This window comes from Misgurnus anguillicaudatus, chromosome 10, assembly GCF_027580225.2.
Source record: "Misgurnus anguillicaudatus chromosome 10, ASM2758022v2, whole genome shotgun sequence".
NCBI classification, from domain to species: domain Eukaryota; kingdom Metazoa; phylum Chordata; class Actinopteri; order Cypriniformes; family Cobitidae; genus Misgurnus; species Misgurnus anguillicaudatus.
Genome location: NC_073346.2, coordinates 20355001 through 20372084, shown reverse-complemented (window position 1 = coordinate 20372084; position 17084 = coordinate 20355001). Strand labels below are relative to the sequence as shown.

At 42.7% G+C, this 17084-nt stretch overlaps 1 protein-coding gene across 2 annotated transcripts in view; it reads right to left on the bottom strand.

The window, feature by feature from the left end:
• Positions 1 to 853: 853 nt before the first annotated feature.
• Positions 854 to 17084, bottom strand: part of chrnb2 (cholinergic receptor, nicotinic, beta 2) — a 27918-nt gene continuing 11687 nt past the window's right edge. For both annotated transcript variants that reach the window (XM_055209921.2, XM_055209920.2), the window contains exons 4-6: positions 8230 to 8339; positions 6739 to 7849; positions 854 to 2358 (exon numbers count right to left, since the gene is read on the bottom strand). In XM_055209921.2, the coding sequence (XP_055065896.1) occupies positions 2206 to 2358; positions 6739 to 7849; positions 8230 to 8339 (1374 nt within the window). In that variant the 3' untranslated portion in view covers positions 854 to 2205. The remainder of the gene's footprint in view (positions 2359 to 6738; positions 7850 to 8229; positions 8340 to 17084) is intronic.

Genomic DNA, 17084 nt, shown 5'->3' with positions numbered 1-17084 from the left:
CCAGTATGTGGCAGTCATGTGGGCGAAAATGCCTTGTTGATGCTAGAGGTCAGAGGAGAATGGGCCGACTGATTCAAGTTGATAGAAGAGCAACTTTGACTGAAATAACCACTCGTTACAACTGAGGTATGCAGCAAAGCATTTGTGAAGCCACAACACGCACAACACGGAAAAAGAGGCTAAACAGTTGAAGACTGGAAAAATATTGACTGGTCTGACAAGTCTCGATTTCTGTTGAGACATTCAGATGGTAGAGTCAAAATTTGGCGTAAACAGAAAGAGAACATGTATCCATCATGCCTTGTTACCACTGTGCAGGCTGGTGGTGAATGGTGTGGGAGATGTTTTCTTGGCACACTTTAGGCCCCTTAGTGCAAATTTGGAATCATTTAAGTGTCACGGCCTACCTGAGCATTGTTTCTGACCATGTCCATCCCTTTATGACCACCATGTACCCATAATGCACCATGTCACAAAGCTCGAATAATTTCAAATTGGTTTCTTGAATGTGACAATGAGTTCACTGTACTAAAATGGCCCCCACAGTCTCAAGATCTCAACCCAATAGAGCATCTTTGGGATGTGGTGGAACGTGCCCTGGATGTGCATCCCACAAATCTCCATCAACTGCAAGATGTTATCCTATCAATGTGGGCCAACATTTCTAAAGAATGCTTTCAGCATCTTCTTGAATCAATGCAACGTAGAATTAAGGCAGTTCTGAAGCCGAAAAGGGATCAAACACAGTATTAGTATTGTGTTCCTAATAATCCTTTAGGTGAGTGTAGATGAATTTGAGGACTTCACCAAAAAGATGCAATGTGTAAACTCGAAGAAACATTTGTAGGTCCAGTTAGCAGAGGAAATAGCTGCGATTTTATTGCTTTGCTTTGTAATCATGACTCATGAGATGTCAGCAGCATATTGACTATGCAGATTCACTGTTCTCTGATCTTGCAATTTTTGACCTTCCGACATCAAAATCAATGAAACTTCAAAATGGCTGACCGGCTGTGTTTTAGAATACAGGAATGGTGTAGGTCACTGGCTTTATATATATTCATAGTAACCTATATAGCATTGTAATGCCTATGAGCAGTAATGCAGAACAGGTTTACAAAAGGTTGCAAAACAAAACAGTGAATAGAAAGTGTGACAGACTACAATTCAAATAAATGTGGGTTAGTGTGAAAGTATACTGTCCTCTTGCACTGGACTAGACTCTTAAATACAGACTTGATATACAGTGTGCACTGCAATGCATGTTGCAATGTACAAGAGCGTAGATTATACTGTAGCAATGAAAAGAAGCACAGAGGAGCAAAGGAGATAAGAAAATAAAAGGGCATGGAGATTCAATTTATAGGAGGCTTAACATCATTGCAATGCTCGCATTTAGTCAGTTTATCAAATCTGAAAACGTGGACAGATAAACAGTGAAACAGAATATAATCATGCCTTTTAGTTTATCTCTGTGTTCTCCTGCAGGAATACTAAGATACCTTTAGACTCTGCTGTTTTTGTATTAGTCAGTCTGCCTGCCCACGTTGGGACCCCGTAATGTCTCCAATACAGTAGGCCACAGAGACCCATTTAATGATAAATCCTCACTCATTTGCCATATTTAACCTGCTCCACCTGCAAACAACAAGCCAATTTTGTTGTGCCAACTTTCGTAATGTGTGTTGTGTTAAAACAATTCACTTATTGATTATATAAATAATACAATACTGCATTAAAGCCCTGTTTCCAAGAACCAGACATATGTTTGCACAGAAACAAGTACCTGCTGTGTTTTAAGTAAAAAAAAAAAGGATTGGCATGTAAATTCAATGTTTTTTGACTTGGTTGCATCTATAAGTGACTGTGTAACTGCAAAGGGCTCATTATTGTGGAGTTTATGGGCGGTGCATGGCTTTAGATTTGCAGAGCAACTGGTAAACTGGTGTCCCCTTCCTCTCCGACTGGCTTCTGTGGTTTTCACCTAAAAGGAGGGGACAAGGACCGGACATCTTGCATGAATATCCTGAACCAAATCCAGATTGTATGTTTTTATATTCCCAAAAGGTTTGTATAAACCTAAAAGATTAGTCCAGAGAAACACATTGACCCGTTATAATTCCCCTCCTCTTGGGCAGACCTCCCTTTTCCCCTCGCGACTGATGGTGGGTAGCGTCTCTTGGTGTTGTGGTGTTAGGGGGTTTGTCAGCCAGGTGAGTGGGTAATAGTTTTAGCTGTGTAGTTTTGGAACAGCGGTTGAAGAAACATCCCAATTGTGCCAAAAACACACACAAACACAAAGATCCAGAGGAACAGGCGATCGATTACCATAGCAACGTACTTCCAGTCCTCGCTCACCTGCGAGATAGAAAGAAGAAAAGCTAAAAAATTCATAGAAACTGAATGGATTCACATCTTGCATGCACACATTCCCTCTCTCTCTTAACCACCACACATAAATGCACATAAAAACCATCCTGTATACTGATGAACTCAATTTATTCATTACTCAAACCTAGACAGAATATTTAATACACGTGAAGTCATTTACATTTTTTTTATGGCAAGTTGTAATGCACCATTAGCATTACGTCCATAAACTATGGGGAAATGTGTTTTAATATTTAATAATTATTGTATAGTTACATTTTATTGCCATATCCTCACAAATCGCTCAAACTAATAACTTGATCTTTTATTTACATTGGCATTTACTTACTTTTATTTGTTTAGCTTTTTATCTAAAGCAGAGGAGCATTTAACATTTTTTCTTAAAGGGGACATTTCACAAGACTTTTTGGATGTTAAATAAATCTCTCCAGAGTATGTATTTGAAGTTTTAGCTTAAATACCATATAGATAATATTTTATAGCATGTTAAAATTGCCACTTTGTAGGTTGTAAGCAAAAATGTGCCATTTTTGGTGTGTCCTTATAAATGCAAATTAGTTGGATGGATCGTGGTTGGATAGTGCAGATTAAAAGGCGGTATTATCCCCTTCTGACATCACAGGGGGAGCCAAATGTCAATTAGGCCTACCCATTTTTTCACATGCTTGCAGAGAATGATTTACCAAAACTAAGTTACTAGGTTGATCTTTTTCACATTTTCTAGGTTGATAGAAGCCCTGGGGACACAATTATAGCATTTAAACAGGTAAAAAGTCAGATTTTCATGATATATCCCTTTTAAAAGAATAGTTCACCTTAAAATTAAATTAAAAATAATTTTTTCACCCTCGTGCCATCATAGATGTAGTCTATGACTTATTTTCTTAGATGAATACAAACAAGGTTTGTAAAAGGTTTCTTTTAATTAAAATATCCATTGTTTAATGTGCATATGCAGGTAATTTTGAAGTACTGACGTAACTCTAAATTGTTTAATTGTGAGTCATTTTATAATGGATGTGTGTGTTTTTTTTAGAGCTTTGACATTTTGGGACCTACAGTACCTATGTACATGTAGTGACGGATATTTTAATAAATAAATGTTTGGGTTTAGCTGAAGAATTGAGATAATGCCTGATCTAATGGGAATTAGTCCATATTTGACCATTTGGCTAATTCATATGAATTTGTACGAAGTGAATCATAAAAAAATGTATGATTATTAAAAAAATCTAATGAAACTCCCCCAACCCCCAAATCACTGTGGGGTGAAAGCAAAACAAAATGCGGTCGTATGAATCAATTCAAATTAGCCACCTTGAAAATACATAAGAATTGCCACGAGATCCGGGTGGGCATGAGGATGAATAAATTTTCATTTTTCATTTTCATATTTGGGTGAAGTGGTAACACTTTACAATAAGGTTGTATTTGTAACAGTTATGCATTAGCTAATATAAACTACACTAAACATTATTTACTACAGCATTTATTAACTTAGTTCATGTTCATTTGGCATTTACCTATACATTCAAAAGTCAAGAGTTTTAACTGTTTATTAATGCACCATGAACTAACATTAACAAGAATAAATACATGCTGAAAAACTATATTGTTCATTGTTTATTCATGTTAGTAATGCATTTACTTATGTTTACCAATACAACTTAATAATAAAGTATTACCGGTCAACTTTTCCTTTAAGAGGCAATAAAGTACGGATTAAACGGATTAAAGAGGACAGTTTTTAAATAACAATTAACTGTAGTAGTAATAAACAAAGTTTAGAGTTAGGTATAAGTGTTCACAAAGAAAAGGTAGGTTATAATCATCCAAACCAATGGGTGGAGGCTGGAAGCTCATTCCACCAGAGAGGAACTCAACAGGAAATTGTTTTGGAATTCTTGGAACAGAATACCTTTAACAACAACTTTATGCTGTTTATTATTTTAATGAGTTGAAAGGTCTAAATTAACTAAAACCTTAAAACACAAAAAGAGCAAACATGGAAGGGTTAAAGTAAAAAAGAAAGTTTCATATGAGTCAAATATGTAGGGATGAGATATGAAATAAGAGTGAAAGGTTGACATAAAATGGGATTGTGTGGGTGTGAGTGAGAAATAGAGAGAGAAAGCATGAGTGAAGAGGGTGAGGGAGAAGGTTAATGTGAACAGAGACTTCATTCCGCCACACTGCTTTGATGAGGTGAGACACAAGGGACCTGAACCGTAACCACGGCAAAGGCTGCAAGAGAGTTGGCATGGAGATGCCTGTTACCATGGAGATGAGACTGTGTGCAGGTCAAGATGATTGACAGAATTACTGAGCGCTGGTCATTTTGTACCTTGTTGTCTATATTCATGCTCTTTTCAACCATTTGTAGCTAAAACTGCTGAGTTATGAAAAACAAAAAGCTAAACACACATAAAAGATATGAAAGAAAATATCTGCCTTTTAAACTTTAATTGATCAATATTTCTACTTCTTTAGCAGGCTATCCTGTAGGATTCATGCTTCGAAAGTGACGCTGAAATTATTATATAACAATAGGTATGGTTTATTATAATTTATACCATGGGCCTGTTGAATGCTTGATTTTGATTGGTTGAGAAATGTTCCATGTGTATGCATTATTTTTCGATAAACATTCACCTGACCTGTCAAATGTCTTAAAATAAACGCCTGAACAATGTCTTTGGTAACCATGGTATACGCTGAATAATTGGGTGTGCATTATTTTCAAATAATAGAGGGTATGCATTAACGTTACTTTTCCACGTGACCATGCTGGAACTCGCACTGTTGAGTGGCAAACATTTAACTAAATGGCTGGTTTTCATAGCGGCTGTGGCGAAAATGCCAGTAAAACTGACTATTTTCAGCTTAAATTGAATTTAGTTGGACTTGATAGCAGAGGTGGATAATACTTAGTTACATTAGTTACATTTTCCAAGCATCTAGGAGTTAGTAATGGGAAAAATTTGACCTCACATTCTAAAGCATAGAATCATACTGTGTATTCTTTAATACTGCACATGAACGTTTATTTAATACCTAATTACATTAAAATTGTGTACTTTTAATTGAGTAAAAGTACGTTAATGTACTTTAATGTTAAATGTAAAACAAAAACTTGTATTTATGAAATGTAATAGAGTAAAAATTATGATAATATGCTTTGGAATGTATGTTTTTCAAATAAAAACACGGATAAAATTCAAACAATTGAAAAATACTTTTAAGTAGAAAGTAAAAGTGGACGGTGGCATTGAACGATCTATTTACTTCTCCTTTCTGTGTTTTTTGGCAGTCTGTAAAACGATAGCTCCAAGATCTGGTTAATCTGTTAGTACAGTCTATCGCACAACAGCTGTTTCCCATTTAGACGCGTTTTCACTGTGTTTTCGCTGATTTCACACTGTACACAAATGCTGACGCTCTGTCTTTTGCCACTCAGTGGGCGTAACCGCAGACACTTTCACCGAATGTGACGTCACATGCATACCCTCTATTAATTCAACGGCCCATCATCCAAAGTCCATGTAATGTAGGCTTTCCTTTTGTGTGTTTATAGAGGACATACACACATATGTAATATTTCTGTATACTGGTTGCCTAAACATAACAAATTAACGTAAATTAATTCTTACAGTACATAAATTATAATTTAATTAAATTCTACAATTGACTTAAGAGTAGATATATGTGTGATTTACACTGAAATTCATTTTGCTTGTGTTTTAAAAAGAAACTGTGTGCATCCAGTGCGTAAAACCAGATCAACATTAAAACACTAAAATGCACATTTCTTTAAAAAAAATCTCATCTAGGATCATCGAGCACCACTGCTACTCTCATACGTGACTAATGCTGAGATTCAGACAGTGTTTGACAGAATGGGACTGCAAGCCATTTAAATGCCAACAGTGAGTGTTGTGCTGATGGGTAGCTGTGCTTTGGCTGAAGACCACATATCTTTTTTAATGCTTTAGGACTGCCTGTCAAAGCCTCCACATTAGAGATATTAAACTAAAAACGCGCAGCTACATATTGATCTGAGTGTGTCTGCTGGAACGCATGCAAGCTTTCAATGAGCTCACAATAAATGTAAATTTGAAAGTTAGGTTTAAAGCTCCCTACTCTTTTATTGTAACATGTAGACAGCAGCATTTACCACTTACGGATTTTAGGAAGATTGTACGAGTGTAGATAGGGGGTAGTCATTTTACTGTTGTTGTTGTTGTTGTAATAAATTGTTGCCATTTTGGCTGAACTGTCCCTATTATTATCATTATACATCATAAAAAACTTGTACTGTATGTGTAGGTGTAAAAGTTAATGACTTACACTACGATCATCATCCTCACTCTTCATGTGGTTTGCTATGAAGCGGACTCCATCCACAGCCTCATCGAAGCCTGGGCAGGCCTGGGCCAACAGGGCCTGTGTGAGGACAGTAGGGGTCTGTTGCTTCCCCCGAGGCACAGCAGAGCTCTGCAATGTATTCGAACCTCCTTCCCTGGCCTCTCTGCCCCCTTCCCTCAACCCATTCAGTCCATCCGTCGACCCCCCGCCACCCAACTCCGCCCCGAACTGTTTTACTGAGGCTCGGTTTACGTAGCAAGTGCATGCCTCATTGCTTTCTTTACTCCCAGATGAAGACACGCCCAGGCCCAGCCCCGCCATAAGCCCTGCAGCCAACCCACCTTCCTGCTGTTCATTGGCACGGCGACGCTGTCGCAAACGTTGCCGTTCGCTGCTGTTGCGCGGTTGTCTCATGAAAAGCAATGCGGGGAGCTTGTTGAGAAACACAAGCTTGACCCACGGTGGCATCGTGTGGGTGGTGGGCGACCGGTGATGCACGTTCAACACGCACACGCTTGTCACGATAGAAAAAGTCACCAGCACCATGGTGAACATCAGGTACTTCCCAACCAGAGGAACGTCCAGAGACGTTGGCGGCACGATCTTGGAGATCAGAAGGAGGAACACAGTAAGAGCAAGGAGCACGGAGATGCAAAGAGTCATCTTCTCACCACAGTCTGATGGGAGGTAAAACACCAAGATGGCCAACGAGGTGATGAGGACGCATGGGATGATGAGGTTGATGGTGTAGAAGAGGGGTTTGCGACGGATGATGAAGTCGTAGGTGATATCTACGTAGGTAGGGTCGGAGGGGTTCTCGTTCCTGCGGCCGGGAAGGGCAATGATGTCCCATTCTCCGCTCGGTGTGAAATCGTCCATGCTGGCCACATCCGCACGCAGAACCAGGTCCACTTCCGTGCGGTCATACGTCCACGAACGAAAGCTCAGCGTGCAGTTCTGCTGGTCGAATGGAAAGTGCTTCACCTCAATTTTACAGGCACTCTTGTAGATGGCTGGTGGCAACCAGAAGACACTTCCATCATAGGAGACGACAGCGTTGGAGTAGAAGGAGACCTCATACATCCCATCAGCACTGATGGGGAAAGAAAATAGTGTAGTTATGAAACTAATCAAATTATGTGTACGTTTTTTAACAAGAGATTAGTCAAAATTATTTTCACATTTGGTTTACTGTAACATTGGAAGAAGAGGCAAACACAGGAAGGTGGCTAAAGTTAATTAGGTTAAACTGAGAACTTCTTCCACTTATAAATGAGGAACATGCTTTATTTACAGTCCGGTCAGTTAACGTTACACAGGAACATCACTAATGAGACAGATAAGTCAGATAAGACGGGATGTAATCTACTCTCAGATGACAAGAAGATGGACAAGAGGCGGTGATGGAAAGTAAAAATCAGATATGATAAAGAAGAAACACAATAGGTGAGAAGATAAGTCGTTGAGACTTACTTGTTGTAAAGGACAACATCAGGTAACCAGATATGTTTGGAGGGAAGGCGAACCTTCTTCATGCCATCAAACTCATCCGGGCTCCATATTAGCCTGTAGTCCTGCCACTCCTAAGCACAACCAACCACAATGAGATCACATGATCATAAATCTATATCCCCATTAAACCCTCACACACATATTCCCCTTGTGATGGATATAAAACCTTCGTTTTTTGCTGACCTGTGATCAAGCAGTGTAACCATTCATCACATGGTGTGAACATTATGTCTTATCACATACAGCGAATATCTGCTCTCAGTGTGTTTAGTGTATATATTAATGGTCTGTCACATTTCATTACTGATCAAAAATTTCATAATAAACTTAATTGGAAAATTAAATATAATTACTTGATGCCAATAAATACCATCAAATTAAATAGACTGCAGATACAGCATAACTTATTATAGTCGTGTAAGATACTTTACAGAAACAGACATAGAAGAGTTTCTAATGGTGGTTATTTAACACACTTCCTATTGGGTTCTGACCAGACAGTGACCACCAAAGTAATTACAGTGAATCCTTTATTCTGACACACTAATCGCATATGTACAGATACAGATACAGACAGACTCTGGCATGAAAAGATACAGTTCCCTTTCAATACGGTTCACTTCGCATTGCGTCAGTTAGCTGACGCTATGGGGGGAAACTCCTGTTTACTCCGTGACTGAAGCCTATTGGTTAACGTCTGTACAAAGTACAGACCAATGACGTTTGAACCCGCGCGCGGGAAGTACACGTCCTTATATAAGCGCGGTTCAAGCGTCAGGAGCTCATTAATTTCTCCTTCAGCGCGAACCTCTCGCTGCTCCGAAGAACAAGAAGCCTTACCTCGCCGTCGACAAAAGCCCTGCAGCGGAGTCCAGGCCTAGCGTCTTCCCTGCCCTTTCCGGCTGAGAACCGAAGACAGCAGAATCCAGGTCTAGCGTCTTCCCCTGCCGCTTTCCGGCCGAGAACCGAAGATAGCCTTCGCTTGCCGTGGTACGAGCCCTGTGCAGCGGACACATGCCTGACGAGGTCTCCCCTGCAGCCGCCCGGTAAGATCAATATTTTTAATATAAAGCTGTAAGCTAAGAGAGCAGGCGCTGTTGTAATAGCGTCCAGCACAGCGGCTTGAGTGAGCCTTCCTGCTATGAATTTCCCCGAGCTCGTCACCGGTCTGGCACCTCCCACGCCGGGACCGCGCTCATATGCTTCGGTTGTCTTATCCATGTTTCGTGCTCCCCCTGCTGTTCCTCTCTCCCCGGGATGAACACACGGCGAGCCATGAGACTAGATGGATGCATAGACCTGCACACACGGACTAACCCCCCCTGTGTTCTGTCACATCGCAACCGTTCATGCTTACAGAGTCCCTTCGCTCCTCTCACATTCAGTGGCGAAATCTCTGACACATATGAATCCCCCGGGTGCATCGGGTGATACCGTTTATATGACGCATGGCTGTTCTGTCTGTGTTGCTGCTCCCCTCTGCCGTTCCTCTCTTGTTGAGATGAACAAGCGGGGGAACCGTAAAACTAGAAAGATGCATACGACAAGCAAACACGGGCGGATCTGCCCCTGTTTCCTGTCATAGCACAGCCACTCGTGCTCCACGCTCGCGGAGTCCCTCGCTCCTTTCCCCGCAGTGGTGAGATCTCTTAACGGCGTAGTTAGCACGCAGTCTTACGGCTCGCTGCCTCTAAATGCAGCTGTCTAGTGTTCAACGATTACAGAGCTTCATGCCCCTCCCCTCCTGGAGCGGCGCGATCTCATTCGTCTGCTCGATAGGGCGGATTCGCCGCTATTGGAGCATCAAGAACACTCATTATAAGAGCTAACCGGCTCACTATTCGTCTATACAGAGCTTCATGCCCCTCCCCCCTGGAGCGGCGCGATCTCATTCGTCTGCTCGATAAGGCGGACACGCCTCTATCTGAGCGCTAAAACACTTATTATAGAGCTTAACCGGCCTGAGTCTATCTCACTTCGGAAAGCTCACTACTAGTCTGCCCGGTCATTTCTCTCTGGTTTAGACGGAATCAGAGGCAGAACGAATTTGTTTAACATACTGAGGCCCGAATACCTCCCTTTATTCAGTCCCGTCCTATATCAGTGCGCTGAATATTGGTACATTCTTATATACCCGGTTCTTCTGCCCTTTTTAATAAACGGCAAAACCGCGGGCCTCACGGCAGACTTCCTCTCTGCGATGGGTTCAGTCTGACATTAAACATTATTCAGTCCCGTCCTATATCAGTGCGCTGAATATTGGTACATTCTTATATACCCGATTTTTCTGCCCTTTTTAATAAACGGCAAAACCGCGGGCCTCACGGCAGACTTCCTCTCTGCGATGGGTTCAGTCTGACATTAAACCACCTAGACATACTGCTCTGCTCCGTGAGCCGTTCGGGTCACCGTCACTACTGAGGCTCGTGCAGCTGAACGGCCGAGCTCTGGTCTTCGCAGCACAGCTGCGTCGACATAGAACTGTCTGAAGAGGGGTTAAGTCGCGCCTCGGCTGGACTGCCCTGAAATGTTTTCTGTGTGCTGTTTATCCAAAACATACTGAGTAATACTGTTGGTTATGCGACCTCACTATAGTGGCGAACGGTATTGAATTCCTCTAAAAAGAGTAATTTCCGTGCTTACTATACTGTGTATTGACACCCCACGGTTGTACGGTGTCTCTAAACACTTTCTCGCCTTACTGACAAGCAATCAGTAATACGCACACACGGCCCGCTGTCCATAATTCTATCGACGCTTGCCGAAAAAACCCCGGTTTGGCCATATACTGTGTATTGACACCCCACGGCTGTACGGTGTCTCTAACACTTTTCTGCCAAATTCGCTCGCAGCCCACCTCAGTTTCTCCGCTACGATGCTGACGGCGCAAACGAGCACGGTCTTACAGCTGTCATTCTCTCTTCCTAGAGAGACGCAGCCTCAGACCTCTCCATGGCTCCAAGCATTTGAATTAGGGGCGGATCTAGAAAATTATTTATGGGGTGGCAAGGGGGTGGCATGAGAACTACGAGGGGTGGCAATGAAGTAAGCATCCTTGCATGGTTGTCGTGGATACAAAAAATTATATACTGTATATACTATATGCGGTGTATACACTGGACCTCAAATTTTTATAACATAAAAACAGGCAACAACAAATGTTCCTATAAGTACCCAAGCAGCTACCTTTAGCATCTCTACTGTAGCACCCTTTGTCTTAATACACACATCTTACCAATATCTAAAAACACTGACTGTAACCATGATGAGCAAGGTTGAACATAATGGTATAGACTGTTATATAAATAAAATAGGTTTGCCTAGTTTATATTAATGTAAAACATATTTAAAAGGCACACATCTCTTTCTCTCATAACCCTCTTCTTTAATCCTTTCACTCACTTCATGATGGATTTCTGTCTTTTCACTTCTTTTAGCTATTTGCCATCCATATGTTTCATTCTTTCATGACTTCATCTACTCCTTTCCCCACAACATATTTTTGTGTTTTATTTGTACCTTCCACTCCCATAGTATTTGATTTTTCTATTATTTTTGGTTAAAAAAATGGATATCTGCCTTCTTTTCATAGTATCATTAAGTTTTGTCTTTCAAGCTTTCTAAACATACACAACACTGAATAGTTTTGTCTCCTTAATGAAGACTATATCATAACGAGTGATTTCATATATGCACGTATGGAATATTTTGATTGCTGCACTAGCTAACAAGACATGACGGGCTAACTAGAAAGAACTGCTTAAAAGATATTTACTGCTTACACAAACGTGCAGTTCAGTTGTTTTTATATATTAATATTAAACAATCAACAGTTACCTTTTGTATTTTTATCCTGATGCAACATTTATCTGTAAAATATGACCGTATTCAGTACTCTGATTTGCTGATGTGATGCTCAACTTAATCACTTAAAGACACTAAAGAGAAACCACTAATGTTTTTCCAGCATGTGATGATGTGAGGTACTTTATTATATCAGAATTACTTGCTACAGACGTGAAGAGACTCTCTCTTCATGGGCATAAGTTGCATGTTCATAAACATTCTTGCCTTTCACATCAACGATGGAAAAGTAACGTTTGTGCTTTTTATACTTTGTGCTTGCGTCCGCTACCTTTGTTTTGAGTTCGTTGTACTTTCCATCGCTTTGTTGTTGCGGGTTTGTGCGACTCGGAAGGGATGGAGTGGACTGCAGCGCGAGAACCGGGCTGCATGTGAGTGCCTTGGATGGGGTGATGCATCCTCCTTTCACGGCAGTTTCCAAAAGTCTCCAACCATGCCAGAAAAGATCGCTAGATTTGTCCTAGTCGATTTAAATAAAGTCGCTAAAGGGGTCTAAAAAGTTTCTTAATATAGCGACCAAGTTGACAAGACTGCACGGACTTTTTTTACACTGTAAAAGACTTTCTGCTCTGACTGACTGTTCGTGCTTGTATATGAACTCTGCTGCCTCTGGTTGGCTAACGATGGAAATTAAGCCAATCACAATCAGCTATGTGGTTGTCCCACCCCCTCTAAGACACACACACCAATCATCGTCAGATATGTGTCTCCCACCCCTAAACACACGCAGAGAAAAACTACATTGCCTTTCTGGTTAAAAGAGCCTACTCGGGTATATATTATATATATTAGGATACCAGCGCTGGGGTGGCATATGGGGTGGCAATGCTTTTATTTAGGGTGGCGACTGCCACCCCGTGCCACCCCGGTAGATCCGCCCCTGATTTGAATCGCGCCCTCTCCGGACGGCTACTCAAAGGCTTAAGGCCCGGGTATACTTTTTTTCCGCGTCCGCGTCCGGCTCGCGCGCGCACGCGTCCGCGCAGCTTTCCGAGTATAGTCCCCGCGGCTACACGCGGATGGCCGCGTTCGACACTATACGCAATTCAAATGATTTCTTATTCAAATTATAAGTCTAACAGGCTGTCAGGGCAGCTGATTTGGCGACATTTACAGTACACTAAAACATTAGGATAGGTGAAGAAAAGTAACTGATCCACCATTGCAAACACAGTTTAGAACAAACAACAAGACAACAAAGAACAGGAATCAAACAAACATGCTCCAGGGCTTTCTGTTCTTGGAAGAAGTAAAAGGTAAAAAAGAAAAACGATAGTGTGTGTGCAAATGCTGTCTATTTCCTTTGTATAATTGTTTATAGTGGAGTGCCCTGTCTAAATAATTTCATGCGCATGCGCTGTTGTACGCGGACTGTACGCGCACTGTCCGCGCGGTCTCAAATTTTGGGCTGCACGCGGACGGTCCGCGCGGCCGGCCGCGGACCCTCTTGATGACGAAAATGACGTCATGCGGACGGCGCGCATACGCGGACGTCCCTAGTATACTTTCGGCTTTACAGCCAAGCGGTTTATGACGTTTTTCGGCCATACAGCTGATTTATATCAGCGGATCCGAAGACGCTCACACCTCCGCTCTGCTCCAATACTCGGAGATATTAAGGGTAATATCAACCTGAAGTGAGCTTGCTACCCGCCACAATAAGTTTCAAAACTCAAAGCGCGCGCACAGACAGACGCGCGGCATCTCGTTTAAGACGGGCTCACGTACCCCTCTAACGACCCTCAGAAAACTGAATATCGTGGCATTCTGTTCATAAGTCCACTTCTGACTAAGCAAAGGTCCCGCCCCGAGCTGACGGCCGGGAAGCTCATGCTTAAGTTACACACAGCTGCATGAAGTGCTACCATTACGAGATCGCCAGCATCTGCTGTGGGTTGAACACGCTTTACGACGGCAATCAGCCTTCGGCGCGTGGAACGCCCGTTTGTCTCATATCAATCACCTTGTACTGTACATACGGTCCATTAAGGGGATGATTTTAGCACTGCAGCACTCTCGACCATGTTATTGTGATAATGCGGTCGGGCAAACTACGGTGGTTTCATTATTTACCGAACCAGACTGAGATCTCGCCCCCTGTACAAGCTGGCGAGTCATCTCCTTTATAAACTCATTGCATCGCTTTATAAGCTATGTTCAATCAGAGTGATACGCATCTCGTGCTTAACTACCAAGATGCAGACATATTATCCCGTTACGATGGGCGTGCAGAGATTGCATCCGTGGGACACGACCTACATTAAGTGCCTTATAACACGTTGACACGAGCTGCTAGGACCCCTTTCGCGAGGCGTCCTTATGCAAAGTCTGATCTATTCTGTCTAGTGACAGCGAGAGTCTTCCCCCCGCGAATTGTAGGTGGAACAGCTTTCTCCTCACTACAGAGGCTCGTGCACGGCGGCTTTCTCCCCCTGCGTATATATATATATATATATATGTGGCGGTGATAACAGCGAACCACGCTTTTATGACCGACCATCCACTTTATTCATAAGTCTGTCATTTCTCAGATGCGGACGGTGCCCGAGGCGCAGCGCTCTGGAACTGTCCAAGGTCCTGTATGACAGATACGTCTGACGTACATCAGACGATCAGCTGTTCATCGGCGTCACAGATCACTCACTAGCGCACCTGTCAATACAGGTTATTTATGGATCGTTGACGTTATCACCTCCCGTGACAATGAAGTCTACTCCATGTATGGATTAGATCCTCGGGCATGGTCTTAGAAGTTTCTCATTTGACATTTGTGACACGGCCGGCTGGTCCCCTCCGTCCACGTTGTCAGTTTACAGCTTCGACATCCCTGCTTCGCGCACTAGTGAGGTTTGTTGCATTAAAGGTGCGCCGCGTAAGCTCACCTGTATGCACGATATGGGTTTTAATTATATGCGTCCACCGTGCGCTTAGAGAAGCTCACATATGCACGCTACAACATTTCGGTATTCACTAAAGATGCGCTCGGAAAAGCTCATCTGTATACACGGCTGTGACACATACATACATTGTTGTTCATCTGTGTACGTTCACGGTGCGTTGAGTGCCCACCGTACGTTCATCAATCATATCTGTACACATTCACGGCGCGTTCTGTGCATTGATTTATCTATACGCATTCACGGTGCACTGAAGGGTTCACCTGTGTGCGCACAACTTATTATCAGAACACATGACGGCGCGCTTGAGAATCTTGCCGGCCTGTGCATTATAACACTCTGATTCATCTATATGCATTCACGATGTATTCAAGTGTTCACCTGTGCCCGTGCAATTTATAGTCAATACACATTTACGGCGCGCTTGGAAAGCTCACCGATCTGTGCACTATAATACTACCTATATGCATCCCAATGCGCTCGAGGGCGCACCTGGGTTCACACTATTGTGGTATCTGTATAATCTCACGCTACGAACCGTTCTGCCGCAGTCAGATCGGCCGTTCGTGAGCTTCGCAGATCACTCACTACGTATGTCTGTTGCTAACAGTGGTTATTTAGATGGATCGTTGAAACCATCGCACTGGCTCACGCCCCTCTATGAGCTATGTCCTATATAGAGCCCACTCTGTGAGCGTTTGGCTTTTTCATGGACTTGGTCTACAGGGGTATCTATTTGATATCTGCTACACGGCCGGCTGGTCTTCGCCGTCTACGTTGTCAGATTGTACAGCTTAGACGTCCCTGCCCTACGAGCGCAGGTTCTCTCGGCTCAATCATGCACGCTCATGCGTTTTATGTGTACACCACGGTGCGCTCAGCGAGCTCACCAACGTGACTCTGAATTTACTTATCTCGCACACCCGCGGCGCGCTCGGTATCTCGCCGTCTTGTGCTATGTTATGTGCCCCCGGTGCGTTTAAAACCCCCACCGTGTGCGCGTCAACATTTTATATGGTGCTTACACATTGCTTAAAGCTGTGAATATGCCGGGTATAGGGCCACACGCAGTGTCTCTCCGGTAAGGCACTTCTGTACGTTGTGTATGCACGGCGTGATGGGATTACGTTCCCCCATAGCGTCAGCTAACTGACGCAATGCGAAGTGAACCGTATTGAAAGGGAACGCTTAGGTTACTCACGTAACCCCGGTTCCCTGAAATAACGGGAACGAAGCATTGCGTCACTTGCCGTGCTACAAACGTCTACGCAGCGAGTGTATTCGGCTGCGCGCTTCAGTCGAATAATAATGAGCTCCTGACGCTTGAACCGCGCTTATATAAGGACGTGTACTTCCCGCGCGCGGGTTCAAACGTCATTGGTCTGTACTTTGTACAGACGTTAACCAATAGGCTTCAGTCACGGAGTAAACAGGAGTTTCCCCCCATAGCGTCAGCTAACTGACGCAATGCTTCGTTCCCGTTATTTCAGGGAACCGGGGTTACGTGAGTAACCTAAGCGTTTTTTTATGGGTAACCAGCACTGACAGCACCAATAATTCCTGCCAACTGGCATTTATGGTTATAGTGACCATGAGCACATGATTCAGAGAGACTGGATGATATACTGTATATACGTGTTTGTGTCCGTATGTGTGTGTGCTTGTATAACAGAATTTTTTTGTGTAGTTTGTTTGTTTGTTGGGGCAAGCAGAGTTTTTGCACATTTATTTTTACACAGAAAATACTGTGCATATCTATTCACAGACGTTTATTTATGCGAGAATTTAACAGTTCAGATTTAACTTAACCCCATCTGGGGTCAAATACTGTAGGCCAAACCAACAAACTCGCAGCCAAACCTTGCAATTTGACCTAAGGCCTATGTGTGTGTGTGTGTGTGTGTGTGTGTGTGTGTGTGTGTGTGCGCACATGCGTGTGTGTGTGTGTGTGTGTGTGTGTGTGTGTGTGTTTGTGTGTGTGTGCATGTGTGTGTGTTTGGGAAGAGGGGTACTAAAGTATAATAACGAAATAATAACGCTACAGTGTACATGGTT